The sequence below is a fragment of the Oncorhynchus gorbuscha genome, linkage group LG06, assembly GCF_021184085.1.
Source record: "Oncorhynchus gorbuscha isolate QuinsamMale2020 ecotype Even-year linkage group LG06, OgorEven_v1.0, whole genome shotgun sequence".
Lineage (NCBI taxonomy): Eukaryota > Metazoa > Chordata > Actinopteri > Salmoniformes > Salmonidae > Oncorhynchus > Oncorhynchus gorbuscha.
In genome coordinates, this window is record NC_060178.1 from 26,294,452 (window position 1) to 26,316,210 (window position 21,759).

Genomic DNA, 21,759 nt, shown 5'->3' on the forward strand with positions numbered 1-21,759 from the left:
CACACAGCACAGCGAGGAAGAGAGAGCAGTGGGACTCACTGCCATAAAGGTTATGACAAACAAATCTTCCTTATGGAAAAACCTCATATCCACTGCATACCTAAGGAAGTGTTGTTGTCAGTACGCCTAGTGGCTGTGATAGTAGGAGGAACACTGGGCAGTTTGGTGGGTTAAACCTGGACTGGTCCTCAGCATGTTTTCATGAACGGGTCAGCCTTTCAGTTGACAAGTCTAATATTATATCTTCATTGCTACTTAACCATACCCCTTTTTTTGGCATCAGAAAACAAACGAGTAAACAACATTAACGACATGTGTCACAGGAATTCATCGCGGGCCACACAGCAGAACAGTTTTCACACAAACTAAAAGCTTTAAAATGCATGTAATGTAATACATACTGTGCGCAAGGACCCAACAGGGCCATGTTGATCTCTACAGAAATGATAGCAGGACATCTACATTAGGGAGAATATTTAAAAACAAAAATATATTTAGTCTCTGTGGTAGCTTAGATAACTCTGGACTAAAACCTTGGCAAGGGACATTTTTGTGCAAGTTCAACCCCCCTCTCCATTATCAGCATTCAACGTTTTGGCTTAATATAACCACTCACCCACAACAACACTCAAGACACCCAGCATCTTTACACATTCAGTTAAGAGCACACAATCCAGTAGTGATGCACATTTTCAAGGTCCTTGAATTTGTGAATAACTTTAGATGATGAAAAAGCACAGTACAGTCCCTGCTTGTTTCATATGTCAACTTGCCCGGATCCCCCCAGCCAGTCCCCATGCTGTCTGTTTGTACTAAGCTCAGGGATCCTGCCAGCCCTGTGGATAAGAGCTGCCCTCCCCTGCTGTATAGCCATTCCAATACATGACCTGTCTGGTAACACAGATGGATCCAACGTTTAACCAGAGAGAGAATGGCACCTAGTGCAGTCTGGGGTTTAGCATGCTTCTACTGTTAATAACAGCAAAGCTATAGCAATGCAACAAGACACTTTGCCTGTTTTCTTAAGCATCATCTGGGTGGCCATAGGGATCACTGGCTGTGAGGGCTGAGTGAGGCCAGGCCATGTACTGTATACCTAATGGCCATGCCCACGTTTAACCATTAGCTGTCTAAAGAGCTGGAGGGAGGGGCCAGTTATAAAGCTTGGCTTTCCTAACAACTAGCTACTCATCAGCACTACAAAATACAGGGAAGGTGCAATTTCTCACATTTTAAAAGTTGTCTGTAAAAAGAACAAACAGCAGACAGTCCTTTTTGGACACGGATGGATCTATGTTTTTTGTTGTTGCCGATCATTCAACCAGGATATAATTCCAGCTGAACTTCCAGTGTTCCCAACTTCCCACTGAACCCTAATCTACATCTTAAAAAAAAACACATCATTGAAATAGTGGGGCCAATTCAAAGCACATAAAAATAACAGTCAAAACATGGAAAATATAAACAATGGGACAAGAGAGCAGCAGACAGAAGATTAGCGCAACATTTTAAAGAACTAGCTAACATACAGTTCCTCTCTGTATAGCTCTACCGTCTGGTTCATACAGGAAGGACAAAAACACATCCTTTACACATTAGTTTCATGCCTACAGCCCATTCCAATGCCTGGGGAGTGGCATGTTGGTGGGAATAGACAAACCCTGGGGAATATAAAGCACTGTGTGCCAGAGGCATAGCTTACCGAGGACCACTCTTCACACGTATTCAGTTCATACAAATAAACCAGAACTCAGACCTATCAGGACCATTTGAAAGGTGCATCGATTATTATTATTAGTCTTTTTTCTTCTTCTAAATAGCCTAAATAAGTTGAGACCAAATCGGTTTTGCAAACAAATCCATTTCTTTACAAATGGAGAATCTGTCACAAGAGATTTAAAGTGCGTTCATTGATTGATTTGAAAATACAGCCCGTATTTATAGGGGACATTTAACCCTTCCCTTCAGTCGATTTATCTGAAGTCAATTTGACCACGACTTTGACCTTTGTGCTAAAGAAAAATGGTTCCCTGTGCAGTAAAGATATGTCCTTGGTGATCACAAGGACATCAGTATGTTCTCCCTGTGATGTTCAGAGGCCGAGGGACAGGGATCTGATGTCATAAATGTTATTAAATCTCATTTAGATTTACGACTTTGGTACAGTAAATCAAACATTTGGCTAAATGTTAAACAGTTGGGTCTATCAACTTAGCATATGAAGCATTTGAAAGAGGACATTCTCAGCTACTGGAAAATAAATACATTTCGGGAGGTTAAAGTCATTTGTGATGCACTTGAGTTGTAGACCGAATCGAACATAAGGGAAGGGTTATATTGACTCCTAAAGACATCACTTTAAATTGTGGTTTGCCTAGTTTATTTTTCATAGAGATTACCGACGTGAGAGACACTTCTTTTTTTAGAGTTTAGATGCTTCTAATCTACATTTGGATACAATATCAAGCTTAAAGCCCCCCAAAATTAACAAACATAAAAATTACCGCCAGATAACAAAGGAATTGCAATGTCAATAAAAATAAAAAAAATACAGGAGTTTACCATGTTAATGTGTAAGTCGGACTAAAAACTGAAAAAAGTACATGACTTGTGAGAAGAGACTCGTTATATACATTAAAATATCCCCACAGCTTAACAAAACATTGATCGAACTGTAAGAAATACAAAAGAAAAACCATAGACACAAACAAAAATACATAGAAAGTGAAGAGGCAAAAAGGCTTGACAGGCAGACCTGCAGGTGATTCACAGTTAGCCACATGGTCACAGTTAAGAATTCAATCCGCAGCATTTAGTTCCAGGTTGCAGACAGCCAGACAAACCGTTTGGGGAAAAAACATTTGAAAAGTTCTGATGGCATGTCATTGGATGTTGTCACTATATAGCAATTCATTCCCAGTGGTGTGCCTCAAAGAAGAGGGCTGTGAGAGAGCAGGAATCCTGCTTTATCCAGGGATCTAGCCAGAACACTGACCACTACAGACAACTTTACCCACCGCCAAACAAACACAGTACCTGACAAACTTTCACATTCAGACACCAAAGTGCAGTTTAAAGATATCAGCTTTACTTTAGATTAAAATCACATCTTACTAAATAACTGGAGGACACAGTCCCCAATGATTCCCATAAACATAAAGCCTTTCTGGGCTTAAAATCTTGTACCACAACTCCAAAACAGTTGAACGATCTGCAGGACAGCTTGAATAAAGACACTACTACAACAATCACATTTATGTAAACTCAAGTTGGATCTCTCAAGTAGGGTATATACACTGTTAATCATTATCCAGAAAACATATATTCGCAAGACCGTTACACGTCTGATGTGGACAAGCACCACAGACCAATAATGATAAACCTCTCTTTACCAAACTCTTCATGTTTATTGGTGCTCTATACTATGGAAATCCAAATGGCATATTCCCATGGTAACGAGACCTCAAACCTTGCATCCCATCTAGATGACCACACAGCAATAATCTCTCGGGCAACGGAATATCTGCGCAATGTGGCATGTATCAATTAAGACATGTATATCAGAGAGACCCTGTTGAAAAAGTGCGTATTAACAACCTCCCCACGTCACTTTAAGTACCAATAGCACACACAGAGACTCAACACTAAGGCCTTCAGTGTGGCTAACCTCTGAATCGCGACAAACTAGCATGGTTAGTCAAGAATATCTTCTTACAAATCAGAAGTTATTTGTCAAGGGAAATCATTAAGAATATTAGGACACAACGTCATGTTCTGACACAGAATATTTGGTTGGAGCGCCACTGCATTCTCTCACAACCAGATGATTGATTTAAGAATCTCTCACACCAGTTCATACGACACACCAAAACGCTTAACCACTCACTGCATTGATTGACAGGTAAAGCTGTCTTGCAGGTAAAGCTGTCTTACAGCTGATGGATTAGGGCCTTGGGCGCCTACAGAGGATCTCTAGTGCTGGCCTGGCACACATTAACCTACCCACCCTCTTCTGTTTCGGCAGTCCAAGAAAAGAGAATGAGCTCTAGTATGGTGACAACTTTTCTTCACTACATGCCATCGTAGGTGAAATTCTCCATCTTGACGGTTTGTCTAATGAGCAGCTTCGATTCCCGCCTCTCCTCGTTCTTGATGGATTTGTTGATATCCATAATTTTTTCACAGATGTATTTGTTCACTTTGGACAATCTTTGTGTGATCTCTGCGCCGTCCGCCGTTTCTTGAGACACTCGGTCATACAGACACTCTGCAAAAAAAGGGAAAAAAATAAGTGTGTATTGTTCATCAAATCACAGAGATATTCCAAACGTTTTGAGTTGTAAAAGGTGCCCAAAACATCTGACAACAGGCCTATACAGTTTTACCTCTAACTATTTTGAGCTTGCTTGGGGAGAGGGGGGGCTTGGGAAGGGCATCTTTCTTCTTTTTGGTGGCCACGCCAGTGACACTCCTGTTCTTGAGGGTCTCAGTGCCCCAGATCATGACGGCCAGGTTCTTGGTGAACTTGGAGTCTCCCTGTGTCCGCTGGAGCTGGTGCCACTTCTCTTCCTGAACCCAGATGCCCCCGCCCAGGTGCACCTGCAGTAACGCAGCACAGATATGTAGTGAGGGTCACCTACACTCAGATCTGAGGCTACACTATAACCAACAGCAACAAAGCCCATCCCACAACCATTCAGCCCAAATAAGATATCAAAGGGCCATGTTTCAGCAGCTACATAAATAAGTAAGGGGCAATGGGTTCCAGCCTGAATGAATTGCACTGAGTATTTATAATGGCATAGAACCCCAGAATGACACATTGTGTAAGTCTGCACCAAACAACGCTACAAGCGGAATGACAGACCTGCCCTGAGTTATAGGTGAGCTAATGCTGAGAGCGCCATGTGTGCCACCCTGCCTTTATCACTGAGAAGTCTTCAGGCTGGCATCCAAAGGCTTTTCTCTTTGCAGCTAATGTGCTTTAGGCCCATGGCCAGCAGACAGGCTTTTCACTGCTCTTAACTTAGAGGAACCCTTTCTCTATTTTCTTTCTAGGGCTACCCGTCAGTCACTTAGATTCCTCCGGTAGAAATAATTAATAGCAGGCAATGTGTGAGAGTTCTAATTTGCTTTTGTTCTTCACGCTTGAACTGAGAGGCTCTCTGCTTGGAACACAAATTCCCCCGTCATGTGAAGCAGGCAGAATTACGTATGTAGCCCTGCAACCACTAACAGGGCAATAAACAGTGCTGATGCCGAAGCTATAATAAGGACAATCATCTCAGCCTTGTTTACCCTCAAGGAGAGAAGGCTAATTTAATGCAAGTTTATGTGTAAGGGAAAATGTAATGCTTCCTCCCCATCAAAGCGACCACAGCGAGGAAGATGGGGGGGCTGGAGGTGGTTAGACTCACCTTGCCATCATTAAAAGTGTAGACTGTTCTTGGGGAGGGGGAGTGGCTGGAGCTGGTATTGGCCTCTTCTCTGCACACTTCCTGTGGCTCAATGATGGGCTCCACCACCTCTGCTTTGATTGTCTGAGTGCCATTGTCATGCATAGGCTCTGTATGAGGTGCAAAATCAAAAGTAAAGTTGAGATGCATATCTCTAGGCATACTGTGTAGTGTAGTCTCTCAGGAACAACAAGCCTAGAGCACTAACAGAGGCTTTGACTCATCCACAACAGCATGTGATCAGGGAGTTCTAGTCTTAGCTTTGGACCAGTACATGCAGCAAGGCTTCCCTGTGCACCGAGACAGCGGGACTATTTTAGCCCAGTAAGCTGGCTTGGTGGCTGGCCACACTAAGCTCTAATGTAGCTGATGAGTTTTAATATCGGTCAGCGCACTACATTCCTGATCCCAAAGCACCCTGGCCAGTCTAATCTTTAGCCTGTCCATTAGACCGCCTGGCCCCCATATCACACCCCAGGGGCCCCAATGCAAAACATGTGCAGCTGGCCATGGAACTGGCTTAAAGGGAAAATCCACTCAATTTTCATATTCGTTTTTGTGGAAGAAGCATTGAGTGAACAAGCACTTGACACTCAATATTTACTTACAATTTTTGCAAAACCAAAGTCACTGATACTGATCCCCCCCCTCAAAAACAAATGATAATAACCAATTCCTTCATAACTTCAGGTATCAACTGTGCATCTGATCACTAAAAGCAATATAAGAAGGTACCCAAACCTACAAATTCAAAATCCAGACAACTCTAAATGTGGCTGACACTAGTCTAGTAAAACAGTTTTTTCTTAACCTGAACAGATGTGCATGGGAGGCTGCAGTGAGAGGTGACTGGAGAGTGTGTGTCTCTCACCGCTGCCCAGCCTCATGAGGAGCACATCCTGCAGCCTCCTGTTGAAGTCACGTAACTCCTTCACTTCCGTCAGCAGGCTTCCATACTCCTTCAGCTTCTTGGCCTGCTGGACCAGCTGCCTGCGGGTTCTCTCCAGCTCCTGCTGTAGCCTCCTCACCTCCTCCTCCTGCTGCCTGTAGCTGTGGACCAGCTCCTCATACAGAACCCGCGGTACCACCGCATCAGAGTCTCCCTCCTCTTCTTCCTCTTCTTCATCCTCCTCCTCCTCCTCCATCATCCTGTCCTCCTCCAGGTCCTCCTCTCCCTCCATGCAGGAACTCACAGCATTCCTCTCCAGGCGGGCCACCACCGCTGCCAGGCTCTTGGAGGAGTTGGCAGTGGGACGCCCATGGTCCGGTGGCTGAGCCTGTGGAATCAAAAGGGACTTTATGCAGTTAATCATTGTTTAAAGCACAAGGGATATGAATGTGATAATGATGTGGAGACTGCATCATAATTTCATGTGATAAGAGTGATCTGGTGTGTCATAACTGTCATAATTTCAGTCTAATAAAAACACTTATGTTACGAATGTTTGACAATGTATCCATAGCTGCAGGGAGCTTTGTTTGACAAAATGATACAAATCACTGGGAAGAGTGGTGTCATGGAGGTCTTGGATGAGCAGCTCAGAGGATTTGCAGCTGTCCAGAGTGCTACATGTGCTAATCCAGCATATTGTAAAAAAATAAAAAATAAAATAAAACAGCAGGGGATTTTTAGGAAACATCCAAAACTTAGTTAGTTAAATTATCAAAAGACAAAATTTACCATCAGTATTCTTCATATTCCTCATGATCCACATTATATTGGTGAAGAGGTTGAATCACACACCAACAATTTCACAGAGCCCCAAATCACAGAAATGCTCTAACAGTTTGAAAACTATGAATACTAGTTGACTAGCTACATTGCTTAGTTGCACCTACCTTTTTATGTCTCAGTGGCAGTCGTTCCTCCCCAAAGTGGTTCTCAACTGAATTTCCCATATTCCTTGTTGACATCTTCGGAATTTTCATCTTTTTTTGCATTATACTATGTTCAAACTCATCAACGTTATCTGCAAAATAGATCTAAGTGTCAGCACGCATTTGATATATAAAGTCGAGACAGAAAAAAAATCGAAGGGAATTTTCCAGGAGCGTTATGGCAAATACGAGTCAGCTAAAGACCGTTCGTCCATGCATCTCATCTCAATCTGGTTTCACCCATCCCTAGTAAACAAGCTGTATGTAGTTTTTGTTTTCTATCCAACTAGCTAATATAGTTAGTTAGCTATCCAGTGTGGACCAAGAATGGTTAGCTAGCTACAGCACGAGAAACAACAACAAACCTAGTTAACGCACTCAACTGACATTAGCCAGGGACTGTTCAAACACGAGGATTAGTAATCTAGCTAAATACCTTAGCTACGGTAGATGTTGAAAAGGTATGTGTGGCTGCTCTGTTACACGATGCATGTGTGAATGCATGCACACAACGTTACACTCATATGTGTCGAGGAAACGTTATTGAAAGCTATAATAACCGGTGTGATTGATGTATACATATTGCTAGCTAACTTGTATGCAGCTGGCTTGACGTTGTCCGACCTAGCTAGCAAAGGGCGATTGATAGCGATTGCCATCACATCATGAAGCGAGCTAGCTAGCTATCAAATCAACAACCGTGTAGAGGTGTTGATGTGTATTGTTAGCTAAAATAACTTATCCAATGTTAGTAAACAATCTGGATGAGTAAGTGGCTGGCTAAGCTAACGCGTTAGCTAGCTAGCTAGCTAGCTAGCTGACTGGCTAGCAAGCTGACGTTCATGTCACATAGTTAGTTAGCGAACGTTAGATATATTAGCCAACTAAAAACAATGTCATCAAGAAAACCAACGTTAACTAGCTGTACTATGCAAACATGTGATACGACAACAAATGCCGCCCTGAAAAATAACCGTATGTAAACTAGGTAACGTTAGCAATAGCATCGTAGCGAGAACATTGTTGTCAGCTTGATAACTAACGTTAGCTAGCGAACTTGGTGTGTTTGACAGCAGACCGAAAAGGCATGTTTTCTTATTCTCTAGGAGCTGTCTAGTCTCACTTTTTCAAACGATTTCAATTAATAAACAGTCAAACCAAGAGAGCACAAAGATAACGTACCTGCAAGGGCAAGAATCTGTGCTTTGCACGGCTGGCCTGTACCATTATCTTCTGTTCTGAGAACCAGATACACCTTCTGATTATCAAAATCTGTTTTGTGCAGAGGTCTAAAGTCTTTCACATTTGAAGCGGGTAAAGCGTAACACATATCGTCTTCCAAGAACCTCACAAAAGCATACATTATTTCTCTTTGGTCTTGCACTTTGGATATGGTTGACAGTTTTCCCTCTATAAGTATAAAAAATATATATATATAAACACAAAGGGGAATTGGGAAGGGCTTCTATTCTGCACTCTGCTACTCTGGCCTGGTCTACATTATTTCAGGATATTAGCCGCGCGCTCCATCACAAGACCTTGCTAATAGAAACAAGAATGAGCTTCTTATATTTTTCTTAAATAGAAAATTAATGAATTAAATCATTGAAATAATGAAATAAAGTGTATATATTGACTGACAGGTAACAGGCCACACTACCTACGCATCTACCCTACATAATATCCTAAAGTAAAGACAATGGCAGTAATTCAATCAAACCTTCATTTTAGAACCTCTTGTTTTCTTTCTTTTTTTCTTCTTTTTTACAGTTTTAGCACCATAACGTTTTTTATGCATTGGAAGTACATTTTTTGTGGCACAGAAAATGTGATTGATTTAAACCTTCAACTGTAACTCAAAAGGAGATGAAGGATAGCACCTTGTTGGTGATTGTGACTGTCTGCGATAAAGCATCACTCATTACAGAAGTTTATTCTCAAGGAATCTTTATTTTGGCATTTGTACAAACATAAATTATGGTTTGAAATACAGTTAAAGTCAACTTCCTCAACTACTGACGATATTCAAGAAACATAGTCCCCAGTGAGCTGACTACAAGATTTCAGCTTTTTGTCCTGCTGTTTCTTTCCAGATACTTTCAGCTAGAAGAGCAAAAAAAACATCATTATCGTAATCAATAAATTCACCGATTACTTTCATTCTGCCTCTGTAGGTTCCATTGAGTCCTCAACCCCTGGAATGAAACCAAGAGAAGAGAAGAAGGCCACAGAGATGATTATCTGGTCTGATCACTGATTCCATTTGTTTGTGGCTTTTCAAGTGTGTCTCAGTCAATGTGTTGCCTGGTGTACCTTTTAATCTTTCCCTTTTTTATACACTAGATGACAAAGTCCATCTGACAGAAAGGGAACTGTTTGCTATTGTAAAATAGTCCGGTTGTTACACAATGAGATGGATTTCTTCACTTGTATTTTAATAGAGAGTAGCATTGTCGATAAATGGCACTAACAATGTTTTTCTGCTTCGCCAGTCGTAATCGAAAAGTAACTCATGCAGAACTTGGACGCTGTTCTCGTCTGTAATTTCATTGCATTTAAAAAAAAATCAGATCAGACATCAAGGCTTGAGGCATAGGTTGCTGTTATGTTAGTGTGAGTTTTCTCTTGTTGAGGGTTGTGAGAGATATGCTGGTCCAGTGGAGATGTTCTCAGACGGAGAATGAGGACAGGTATCTGGATGGCTATTTCAATTATTGTAATAGAACTTGATCTCCTATTCCAATATGGTAACTGCTTTTATCTCTGGGGTTGTGCAAAATACTGCAATGCTAATATTCATAGGAACCTTTGTTGTGTATCAGTTTGTCAATCACTGCCAGCAGCATACCACCCTGCATCCCACTGACACTGAGCAGGGTTGGTCCCTGGATTGGAGACCAGATGCTGCTGGAAGTGGTGTTGGAGGGCCAGTAGGAGGCACTCTCTCCTCTGGTCTAAAAATAATGCCCCAAGGCAGTGATTGGGGACATTTCCCTGTGTATGGTGCTGTCTTTTGGATGGGACGTTAAACAGGTGTACTGACTCTCTGTAGTCACTAAAGATCCCATGGCACTTATCGTAAGAGTAGGGGTGTTAACCCTGGTGGTGTCCTGGCTAAATTCCCAATCTGGCCCTCATACCACCATGGCAACTTAATGATCCCCCAGCTTCCAAGTGGCTCATTTATTCCCCTGTAACTATTCCCCAGGTTGTTGCTGTAAATTAGAATGTGTTCTCAGTCATCTTACCAGGATAAATAAAATAAAATAGACAACAATTCTCTGAAATTCTGAAATAGTAAGACAAAGAACACTTTAATAAACAAGACCAGTGAGTCTCACTGGTAGACAAGAGATTTCAGGAGTTTCTCATCTCCAATGAAGGATTACTGTTAATCTAATCTACTGTTTAATTGCTAGGTCCTCAAGCCCATGTCTGGCACAATAATACCGCTCAATTCCAGGAGCTGTTGTCTTGAAGTGTCTCAGGCTTAAGACTGAACTTCCCCTATCCTACCTCAAGCAACCTGACCCCAGCATGTAGCGTAACATATCTGCACACTAATTCTATATACTGTGGAATGAGAATAGATATACTTAAAACCATTACAAATATGAAGTTTTCCCCACCCTTAAATACATACATTTAAACACACATTTATAGAACAGTTAGACGGTAATACAATGAGGACAAACGCTATTAAAAGAGCACTTAGGCCACATAAAGGACACATTTTCCTGAAGCTTCGGGAGCAGTTGGCACTGTAGACTTTAGTCAGTGCAGAGTCAGACATCATGTCCTGCCAATTACCTCCTCGCTGCCTCCCTCATTTATCTTTATTGGTGATACATTACCCCGTATTAAAAATAGACATGGGATAATAGCAGTAATGATGTTGATGATGGAATTAGACTGCTGAGACGGACGTCATCTCGTTGTGACTGGAATTTAAACGGGCTTCGCATTATGATCACAGCAGGTCTTTAGTGCCTCCATGCCTGTGTGTTGGACGGGGTTTTCAAGTGGATGTGGGATTTTGGTGGAAATGCTGTGACATTAGGTATTATTAGCATAAGCGCACAGCCAATCAAAACAAAGAACCTGTGCCAATCTGTGCGATGGACAGACGCAAGCACAGGTGTGTCTGACGGCTGGCCGGGGCTGATGGCAGCAGGTTGGCATGCAGAATGCTATGCCCTTGGCCAAGCATATGAGAGTACAGCAGGGACAGCAGGATCAATTGGACAACTATTAGAAGTATGCCTTAAGATCATTTGTTTAAGGGAAACACTCACAGGAAATGAGGGTATGGTAGTAACTCCAAGACAGGCTTTTTAAAACATGGGAGAGTCTATTTTTCAAAGGACTATTTACATAAAAATAATGCTTTTATTTTTTTTTGGGGGGGGGAGTTGTGTCTTAGTAGAGTTCCTTTATTTTGCCTGTTAATTAACATTTAATTAAAAACTAGGTGACCATGAAGTAGTCAGACTTCCAAACTGACAGAAAGAGCACGAACAAACTTTATTGTGTAACTCCTTCATTAAATATTTAAAGAGGTATCATCGCTACCCCCGCCATCCTGCAGTGTATTCTCATTGATACACTAGAGTAAATTGATATTTTCTTAAAAGAACAAATGACTGCTGCAGAAATAGTGATCATATTTCAGTGCCGGTCAATTCAGCTCATTAGGGCCACTCTTCCTCCAGGGAATTTTGTATTGATTGGCGAGGGTCATGGGGCTATATTCTGCAATCTCGTAATATGAATTCTCAAAGCTGTATTAGTATGGACAGAAAGACTATAAAGAATTGACACTACAGTTATTTAGCTGAAAGTCGTTGGCCATTTGCTGCATATACGCTACATGACCAAAAGTATGTGGACAACAGCTCGTCGAACATCTCATTCAAAAATCATGGGCATTAATATGGAGTTGGTCCCATCTTTGCTGCTATAACAGCCCCGAATCTTCTGGGATGACTTTGCACTAGATGTTGGAACATTACTGCAAGGACTTGTTTCCATTCAGCCACAAGAGCATTAGTGAGGTCGGGCATTGATGTTGGGCAATTAGGCTTGGCTCACAGTCGGTGTTCCAATTCATCGTAAAGGTGTTCGATGGGGTTGAGGTCAGGGCTCTGTACAGGCCAGTCAAGTTCTTCCACACCTATCTCGACAAACTATTTCTGTATGGACCTCACTTTGTAAACAGGGGCATTGTCATGCTGAAACAAGAAAATACCTTCCCCAAACTGTTGCCCCAAGTTGGAAGGCCAGAATCGTCTAGAATGTCATTGTATGCTGTAGCGTTAAGATTTCCTTTCATTGGAGCTAAGGGGCCAAGCCCGAACCATGAAAAACAGCCCCAGACCAATATTCCTCCTCCAACAAACTTTACAGTTGGCACTATGCATTCGGGCAGGTAGCGCTCTCCTGGCATCCGCCAAACCCAGATTTGTCTACTGGGGGGCCTCCTGAGTGGCACAGCGGTCTAAGGCACTGCATCGCAGTGTTTAAGACGTCACTAGAGACCTGGGTTCGATCTCAGGCCGTGTCACAGCTGGCCGTGACCGGGAGACCCATGAGGCTGCGCACAATTGGCCCAGCGTCGTCTAGGTTAGGAGACAGTTTGGCCGGCCAGGATTTCCTTGTCCCATCGCACTCTAGCTACTCCTTGTTGTGGGCCAAGAACTTTCTTCAAGTGCAGTCGCAAAAACCATCAAGTGCTATGATGAAACTGGTTCTCATGAGGACCGCCACAGAAAAGGAAGACCCAGACTTACCTCTGTTGCAGAGGATAAGTTCATTAGAGTTAACTGCACCTCAGAATGCAGCCCAAATAAATGCTTCACAGAGCTCAAGTAACAGACACATTTTAACATCAATTGTTCAGATTGAGACTGCGTGAATCAGGCCTTCATGGTCGAATTGCTACAAAGAAACCAATATTAAAGGACACCAATAATAAGAAGAGACTTGCTTGGACCAAGAAACACGAGCAATGAACATTAGACAGGTGGAAATCTGTCCTTTGATCTGATTAGTCCAGATTTGAGATTTTTGGTTCCAATCGCTGTGTCTTTGTGAGATGCAGAGTAGGTGAACGGATGATCTCTGCATGTGTGGTTCCCACCGTGAAGCATGGAGGATGTGTGATGGTGTGGGGGTGCTTTGCTGGTGACACTGGCTGTGCTGTATTTAGAATTCAAGGCACACTTTATGAGCATGGCTACTACAAGATTCTGCAGCGTTACGCCATCCCATCTGGTTTGCGCTTAGTGGGACTATCATTTCTTTTTCAACAGGACAATAACCCAACACACCTCCAGGCTGTGTAAGGGCTATTTGACCAAGAAGGAGAGTGACGGTGCTGCACCAGATAACCTGGCCTCCACAATCACCCGACCTCAACCCAATTGAGATGGTTTGGGATGAGTTGGACCGCAGAGTGAAGGAAAAGCAACCAACAAGTGTTCAGCATATGTGGGAACTCCTTCAAGACTGTTGGAAAAGCATTCCTCATGAAGCTGATTGAGAGAATGTTAAGAGTGTGCAAATCTATCAATGAAGAAAAGGGTGGCTACTTTGAAGAATCTAAAATCTAAAATACATTTGGATTTATTTAACACTTTTTTGGTTACTACATGATTTCATATGTGTTATTTCTTAGTTTTGATGTCTTCACTATTATTCTATGATGTAGAAAATAGTAAAAATAAAGAAAAACCATTGAATGAGTAGGTGTGTCCAAACTTTTGACTGGTACTGTAAAGTGTATCATGAATATTTAAAATATTTTCAATATGTCAATATGACAAACAATGGACAGCAAATATCTAATAAAAAGTAACTTATTTGGGTGTATTTCTATCATATTTCTATTTATCCAATTCCACAAACTGTCAGCTTACTAAACACATGGCTGTTGGGGAGGCTTTGGTCATAGGGAATAGGGCTTAATGGTTATCCCCACAGCCCCTGGAGCTGCCACAAATGGAGGCAGCAAGTGACATATTGTAGGTGTTGGTGTTGACAGCACGTTGCCTATGGGATTGCACCAGAGGCCAGCGTCGCTAGCAGGTGTGCGATGTTTGACAGATAATAGTAGATAAACCCATGCCCAAACAGCAGTTAGCCCGCTGAGGGACAATCGGCACATGAGGAGGAACTGTGCCTTTAGCCGTCCAGCAGGATCCTGAAGCCAAACCTACAAGTCATAGACACTCAGGGTCATCTCCCCTCACAAACACCTTCTCAGCATCAGTTTGAAGGCCTATAATTGGAGCACAACATGTATTTGAAGCTAATGAGATATCACAGCTGAGTTGTTGAATTAAGTCCAAAGAACTAAGCCATGTTTTTGATTCTTGCTGTTTTCTTTTTCTAGAAATATGTATTCATACAATACAATTAATTTGTGTTTGCCACCCACAGGGGGTTGGGGGGGGGGGTCTAAGTTCTTGGGATTCAAAATTAAAACAAGTTATTTGCAATGGATACACACATTTGTTTAACGGCTTGGTCGATTTTCAATCAGAGTAATAACACCATTTTGTGCCACACTATGTTTTGCACCCTGCTTAGTTTCACAGGGTAAAGTTGAGAATCAAAAGGTCCACAGTGAAACACCCCCCCCCCCCCCCCCCAAAAGAAGCAAAGAGACGGTGCACTAAGTGTACAAACATTAGGAACACCTCATCTTTCCCTGACATAGGCTGACCAGATGAATCCAGGTGAAAGTTATGATCCCTTATTGATGTCACTTGTTAAATCCACTTCAATCAGTGTAGATGAAGGGGAGGAGGCATGTTTTTAAGCCTTGAGACATGAATTGTGTATGTAAGACACTCAGAGGGTGAATGTGCAAGACAAAAGATTTATGTGCCGTTAAACAGGGTATGGTGCCAGGCGGCAGTTTGAGTGTGTCAAGAACTGCAACGCTGCTGGGTTTTCCCACGCTCAACAGTTTCCCGCATGTATCAAGAATGGTCCACCACCCAAAAGACTACCAGCCAACTTGACACAGCTGTGGGAGCATTGGAGTCTACATGGGCCAGCATCCCTGTGGAACACTTTCGACATCTTGTAGAGTCTGTGCCCTGACGAATTGAGGCTGTTCTGAGGGCAAAAGGGGGTGCAACGCAATATTAAGGTGTTCCTAATGTTTTGTAGACTCGGCGTACATTTCACAACAGATAGAAGGGCCCCTTCAAAATGAGCAAACGGAGCAAGATTCCCTTTTGATTGTGACACAGTGGAGTTGCATCAAACATTTCCTTTCACATCCAGAAAATGGAGGCAAGCTAATATGACACAGTGAAAACACAGCTCATCTTGAGCTGTTAGAACACGAAAATGTCTGAGGTGAAAGGGAACATGGAGACATGATCTGATAACCAAGTGCTGCGCGGCAGATACATCCTGACAGCTAGCTGCTCCTTATTGAGCCAACACAGGACGCCACCGGCAAGTAAGAGAATGAAAAAAGGCTGCTGAAGTAAACATGCAAACAAGGCTGCCTAGCCAACAGGTTACCATATCAACACTGTACCTGAGCAGGTTGCAGAGCAGAGACTGCTGCTGTTCAATGGGTGCTATGGTTTTTGTGCTGGCTCTGAGAAACAGACAACTCCACACACACACACACACCAACCCCCACCAACTCAATCCACACAGCACAGACACCACGGCATCAACCTCTATTATACACTTCCTTACTGGAGATACAAAAGGCACCCAGGAACAAAAATCCAATCTTTTTTTTCTATAAGGATTTGCTACACAGCCGTGCTCAACAACAGTGGTGGCTCTGATGACAAAGAAATAATCACAGCTGTCTTCCCTGTTGGAGAAAGAGGCTGTGAAAATGTTGTTTACGTTTTCCAACATGCCAAACACGAAACCCATGGCTGATTATGTGAAGAGTGCGTGAAATTGTTGTATTTGCAAGGCAGGGGATATTGACTCTAGGCATAAGTAGTCAAAAAGCATGTGGGTAGGCAAGATACATGTTTTAAAGGTTCAATGCAGCCGTTTGTATCTGGATATCAAATCATTTCTGGGTAACAATTAAGTACCTTACTGTGATTATTTTCAATTAAATTTTCAAAAAGAAACAAAAATAGCTTCTTAGCAAAGGGTAATTTCTCAAGCAAGAATTTAGCTAGGATTGTCTTGGAGTGGTCTGAGTGTAGAGGGGGAAACTGAAAATGTTCAGTTATTGGCAGAGAAGTTTTGAACTCTTTCTTATTGGTCTATTAACTAATTTACCACATGGTGATGTCACCATGGAAGTACAAAACTCCATCCAACCAAAACAGGCTAAAATTTCAGGCAGTCTTGTCAAACAGCTCTTACACTAAAAAGGCATTATCATCATTTTCACATTTTCACAGTATTATTCCCACCTCATATTGTGCAAATATATATATAAACACAGGAAAATCACGTGTTTGACTGTACTGGGCCTTTAAATACTGGTTTAGGGATGCATATTTTCTAAATATTTTTCCCTATTGTGCCACCCCACTCCCTAGCCCCCTCATATGTGCCTGCTGAATTATCACACTCATTCTCAATTCATCAGCTTGCTTTTTTAGCCACGCTTCTGAGAGGGTTTCGAAAAAATCTACTGGAAAATAGTCAATATAAGGCGACCAGAGAAGAGAGATCCCCCCTCCCTCCTCTGCTCATCCCTCTCTTTGTTTGTGTTGTATAAGTCCCCTATAATGAAGTGCAGGGAGATAAAATATGCAAATTCACGGAGAAAGAATATAAATAGGGCAATATTAGGAAGTGTTGTTTTCACAGCTGCTTGATTATACAAAGCCCTGATAGTGTTTTATAAATAATGTCCCTCTCTCTCTCAGCAAGGCGCCAAGTCCTTGTGCTCCATTAAAGACACATCTCTCTGCTCGAGCCCAGCTCCAGCTTCAGAGCCCAGGTATTGAGTGCAGGCCTGTGCAGCTGTCCTGCTGCCCTGCTGGCCGGAGCCCCAGTCCGATCCACACACAAAGTCGAGGCCTGGCCTGGGGACCACAGCCAGTAGCCAGGCTCTGGGCCTCTCTCCAGTGTCTATCACACCAGCAGACTTACCCAGCATGGCACCATGAAAAGCATCCCTCTGCCACATGGGACAGAAAGCAAAAAAATTATGTGCAGCCTCTCAGACCTCAGCCTCTTAGACCTCTGGCATGAAATACTGCCATGCCAGTGGAAATACAAATGGACAAATGGGCTCTTTCAGTTTCAGCTTTTCACAAGGAATGAATGGCTTTCTGTATAGGCCTACATCTAGTCTACTCCAGACTCCAGTTCTCTAACTTGGAGTGGCATGTGTTTGAGAAACGGAGATACACATTTTGAAAAATATTGTGGTATATACAGTGCCTTGCGAAAGTATTCAGCCCCCTTGAACTTTGCGACCTTTTGCCACATTTCAGGCTTCAAACATAAAGATATAAAACTGCATTTTTTTGTGACGAATCAACAACAAGTGGGACACAATCATGAAGTGGAACGACATTTATTGGATATTTCAAACTTTTTTAACAAATCAAAAACTGAAAAATTGGCCGTGCAAAATTATTCAGCCCCTTTACTTTCAGTGCAGAAAACTCTCTAATGATGATAAATACAATCCACCTGTGTGTAATCAAGTCTCCGTATAAATGCACCTGCACTGTGATAGTCTCAGAGGTCCGTTAAAAGCGCAGAGAGCATCATGAAGAACAAGGAACACACCAGGCAGGTCCGAGATACTGTTGTGAAGAAGTTTAAAGCCGGATTTGGATACAAAAATACTTCCCAAGCTTTAAACATCCCAAGGATCACTGTGCAAGCGATAATATTGAAATGGAAGGAGTATCAGACCACTGCAAATCTACCAAGACCTGGCCGTCCCTCTAAACTTTCAGCTCATACAAGGAGAAGACTGATCAGAGATGCAGCCAAGAGGCCCATGATCACTCTGGATGAACTGCAGAGATCTACAGCTGAGGTGGGAGACTCTGTCCATAGGACAACAATCAGTTGTATATTGCATAAATCTGGCCTTTATGGAAGAGTGGCAAGAAGAAAGCCATTTCTTAAAAATATCCATAAAAAGTGTTGTTTAAAGTTTGCCACAAGCCACCTGGGAGACACACCAAACATGTGGAAGAAGGTGCTCTGGTCAGATGAAAACAAAATTGAACTTTTTGGCAACAATGCAAAACGTTATGTTTGGCGTAAAAGCAACACAGCTCATCACCCTGAACACAACATCCCCACTGTCAAACATGGTGGTGGCAGCATCATGGTTTGGGCCTGCTTTTCTTCAGCAGGGACAGGGAAGATGGTTAAAATTGATGGGAAGATGGATGGAGCCAAATACAGGACCATTCTGGAAGAAAACCTGATGGAGTCTGCAAAAGACCTGAGACTGGGACAGAGATTTGTCTTCCAACAAGACAATGATCCAAAACATAAAGCAAAATCTACAATGGAATGGTTCAAAAATAAACATATCCAGGTGTTAGAATGGTTAAGTCAAAGTCCAGACCTGAATCCAATCGAGAATCTGTGGAAAGAATTGAAAACTGCTGTTCACAAATGCTCTCCATCCAACCTCACTGAGCTCGAGCTGTTTTGCAAGGAGGAATGGGAAAAAAATTCAGTCTCTCGATGTGCAAAACTGATAGACATACCCCAAGCGACCTACAGCTGTAATCGCAGCAAAAGGTGGCACTACAAAGTATTTACTTAAGGGGGCTGAAACATTTTGCACGCTCAATTTTTCAGTTTTTGATTTGTTAAAAAAGTTTGAAATATCCAATAAATGTCGTTCCACTTCATGATTGTGTCCCACTTGTTGTTGATTCTTCACAAAAAAATACAGTTTTATATCTTTATGTTTGAAGCCTGAAATGTGGCAAAACGTCGCAAAGTTCAAGGGGGCCGAAAACTTTCGCAAGGCACTGTATGTAAATGAAAACTGAAGGACAATACAACATTGGGCAAAACATATTGACTGTCACATCATGCATAAGACGTGTGACGGAACCTGTCAATATCTCTCCCCACAAACAGCCCACCTTACCTCGGGCTAATTTGTTTGTGGGGCCTTTGTTTTGATCGAGGCATGCGTGGTAATTGTGAGATAGAGATAAATGAAGAGGAACTGAAAGGTATTGAGCGAGAGAGAGAGAGAGAGAGAGAGAGAGAGAGAGAGAGAGAGAGAGAGAGAGAGCTATATAGTATCTGAGGCCCTCTTTACTATCAGAGCCCAGAGCGAGTGGAGTCCCACAGCCCTAGAGACCGTGAAGACAGAGACTGAAGAGAAATGACCACACCATTAGAGATCTGAAGGTTGCCTATTATCTGTCTGCTGCTCCGATGCCTCGCACATCTATCCAAAGCTCATGAATGTAATTGACCTTTTTTAACACCCTGTAATGCACAGAGCATATGAGGGAAAAAGGGACTAAACACCATCAAGCAAAGTTAATTTAGATCGACACACTATTGTAAGATGTCCACAGAAATGGAAAGGGCATTCAGATCAATAGATTGACAATAGAATGTCTGCACCCAATCTTTCTATTGTGAACACCCGAAGCCTCTCCCCCCTAGCATTTGTGTGTTTAAAGGTGTCTGGACGTACAGTGTGTATTTTGGTCAGAGAACTGCTAGATACTGCAGGTGTTTAGTTCAGCACCTTTCCTATTTTCCTGTGCACACCACTGTGTGTGTGTGTGTACGATTGTGGTGGAACAATGGCCAGGGCTAATCATTATTTAGTTGTGGAGGGCCTGGAAAGGTCAGCAGTCTTAAATGTCAGACTTCAATAGAGCCAGATGCGCAATGCTCTGCTCAAGTGTCCAATTAAATAGGGAATACCGAGGTTGTGGGTGAAATGCACTTCAGATAGAGGGGCTAATGAGGGCCCCTGGATGGAAACAGGGGCTGGGATGGTTGATTCTGATCTACGAAGCATCCTGGAGCCCTCCTACATACACCATCTCTCAGTGAGCTGCATGGGGGCCTCTCCTCTGCACCTCTCTCAGACCCCCACAGCCACGGCTGTAGCACCCACTTAGTATTATTAGTGTCCTCACACCCCCTGCACCGTCTGCAGCCCCACATCCCGACTGCACGTAAAAGAAAGAGGAGAGATGGGTTGGAGAGAGGACAGAAAGGGAGGGAGAGAAAATATAGGGGGGGAGGAGAGAGGACAGAAAGGGAGGGAGAGAAAATATAGGGGGGGAGGAGAGAGGACAGAAAGGGAGGGAGAGAAAATATAGGGGGAGGAGAGAGGACAGAAAGGGAGGGAGAGAAAATATAGGGGGAGGAGAGAGGACAGAAAGGGAGGGAGAGAAAATATAGGGGGGGAGGAGAGAGGACAAAGAAGAGAGAGGTGACAGGAAAATAGTCTCTTTTAATCTTTAGGCAGAAGGGGAGAGAGTGTCTTCCTGTTGTTGCCTCTCTACCAGCCTCGTTCATCTAAAAGCACAGGCTGTTTTGCATTCAACGGGCATAATAACCTTCTCACAGATTGCCAGCGCCCAGTGAAGTGCCACAAGTGGGGGGAAGTGAACAATGCTTTATTTCATTTGATTCCTTATTGTTCACCGACTGTAAATTGTGGCACAGTGCACCATGCAATATGTCTGACAGGAATACAGTACAGTATAGTCAGATAATACAAACGGAATAAAATGCAAAACCAGGAAAATAACCAAACTGGCCAGTGCTTTGAGCGGAATGGTTGTCACTTACAAAAGAGACAAAGAACCTGATTTGAGGTACAATGCTAAATGTCTTTCTGAGTGTCTATTTGCCCTTACCAGAGATGTCAAGGTCAGAGATATTCTTGTCTGGGCTCGGGAAACAAATGCAAAATGAATCTGGGAAATTAGCAGGCTCCACGTGTCTCACATAAACATTATTTTAATCAAAGCATATTAGACCATCCAGATCCTTTAGACATATGGGCACTGTATCCATTCTGGCGTACCCATCTGTTTCCTCTTGCCATCTCTGCAATTTGCTCCATCACCCAGCTGCTTTTCCAAGACATTGAGTTCCCCTTCCCGAGCAAAGACTCTTTACAGCAGCACCAGTCCAACTGGGGAGCTCCAGATCACAAAACACATTGCAGCTCCGCTGAGCATCACACACATGCTGTTTCATAATACCATATAATATGAAAATAATGGACAGGACCTACGCTCATCAAATCAAATTAAACAAAAATAAACATAATAGATATTTTGATGTCTTCATTCACATTGCTATATCATTGTGCAGACATTTTCAAAGTTTAAAGTGACTGTGAGTGTGCGGTATCAGTGTGGTATAATTATGACACCAGGTTGTCTGGTAACTGATCCGTTACTGCTGAGTTATCCAGTGCACTTTTATCCCTACATGTGTACTG

General features: G+C 42.7%; 2 protein-coding genes across 3 annotated transcripts in view; both read right to left on the reverse strand.

Annotated features, from left to right (window-relative positions):
* LOC124037766 (cytosolic carboxypeptidase 6-like) overlaps nt 1-21,759 on the reverse strand; it is a 489,347-nt gene that overhangs the window by 124,910 nt on the left and 342,678 nt on the right. The gene's annotated exons all lie outside the window — the stretch shown is intronic.
* LOC124037765 (BEN domain-containing protein 5-like) lies at nt 1,273-8,866 on the reverse strand. 2 transcript variants are annotated; one of them, XM_046352787.1, is made up of 6 exons: nt 8,517-8,866; nt 7,296-7,426; nt 6,268-6,733; nt 5,418-5,566; nt 4,386-4,599; nt 1,273-4,267 (listed from the first exon to the last, which is right to left on the reverse strand). In XM_046352787.1, exons 1-6 carry the CDS (start codon nt 8,695-8,697, stop codon nt 4,071-4,073), a joined length of 1,338 nt encoding a protein of 445 aa, XP_046208743.1. In that variant the 5' UTR covers nt 8,698-8,866; the 3' UTR covers nt 1,273-4,070. The 2 variants fall into 2 exon arrangements, with proteins under 2 accessions (XP_046208743.1, XP_046208744.1); XM_046352788.1 differs by having other exon boundaries at nt 6,328-6,733; nt 8,517-8,857.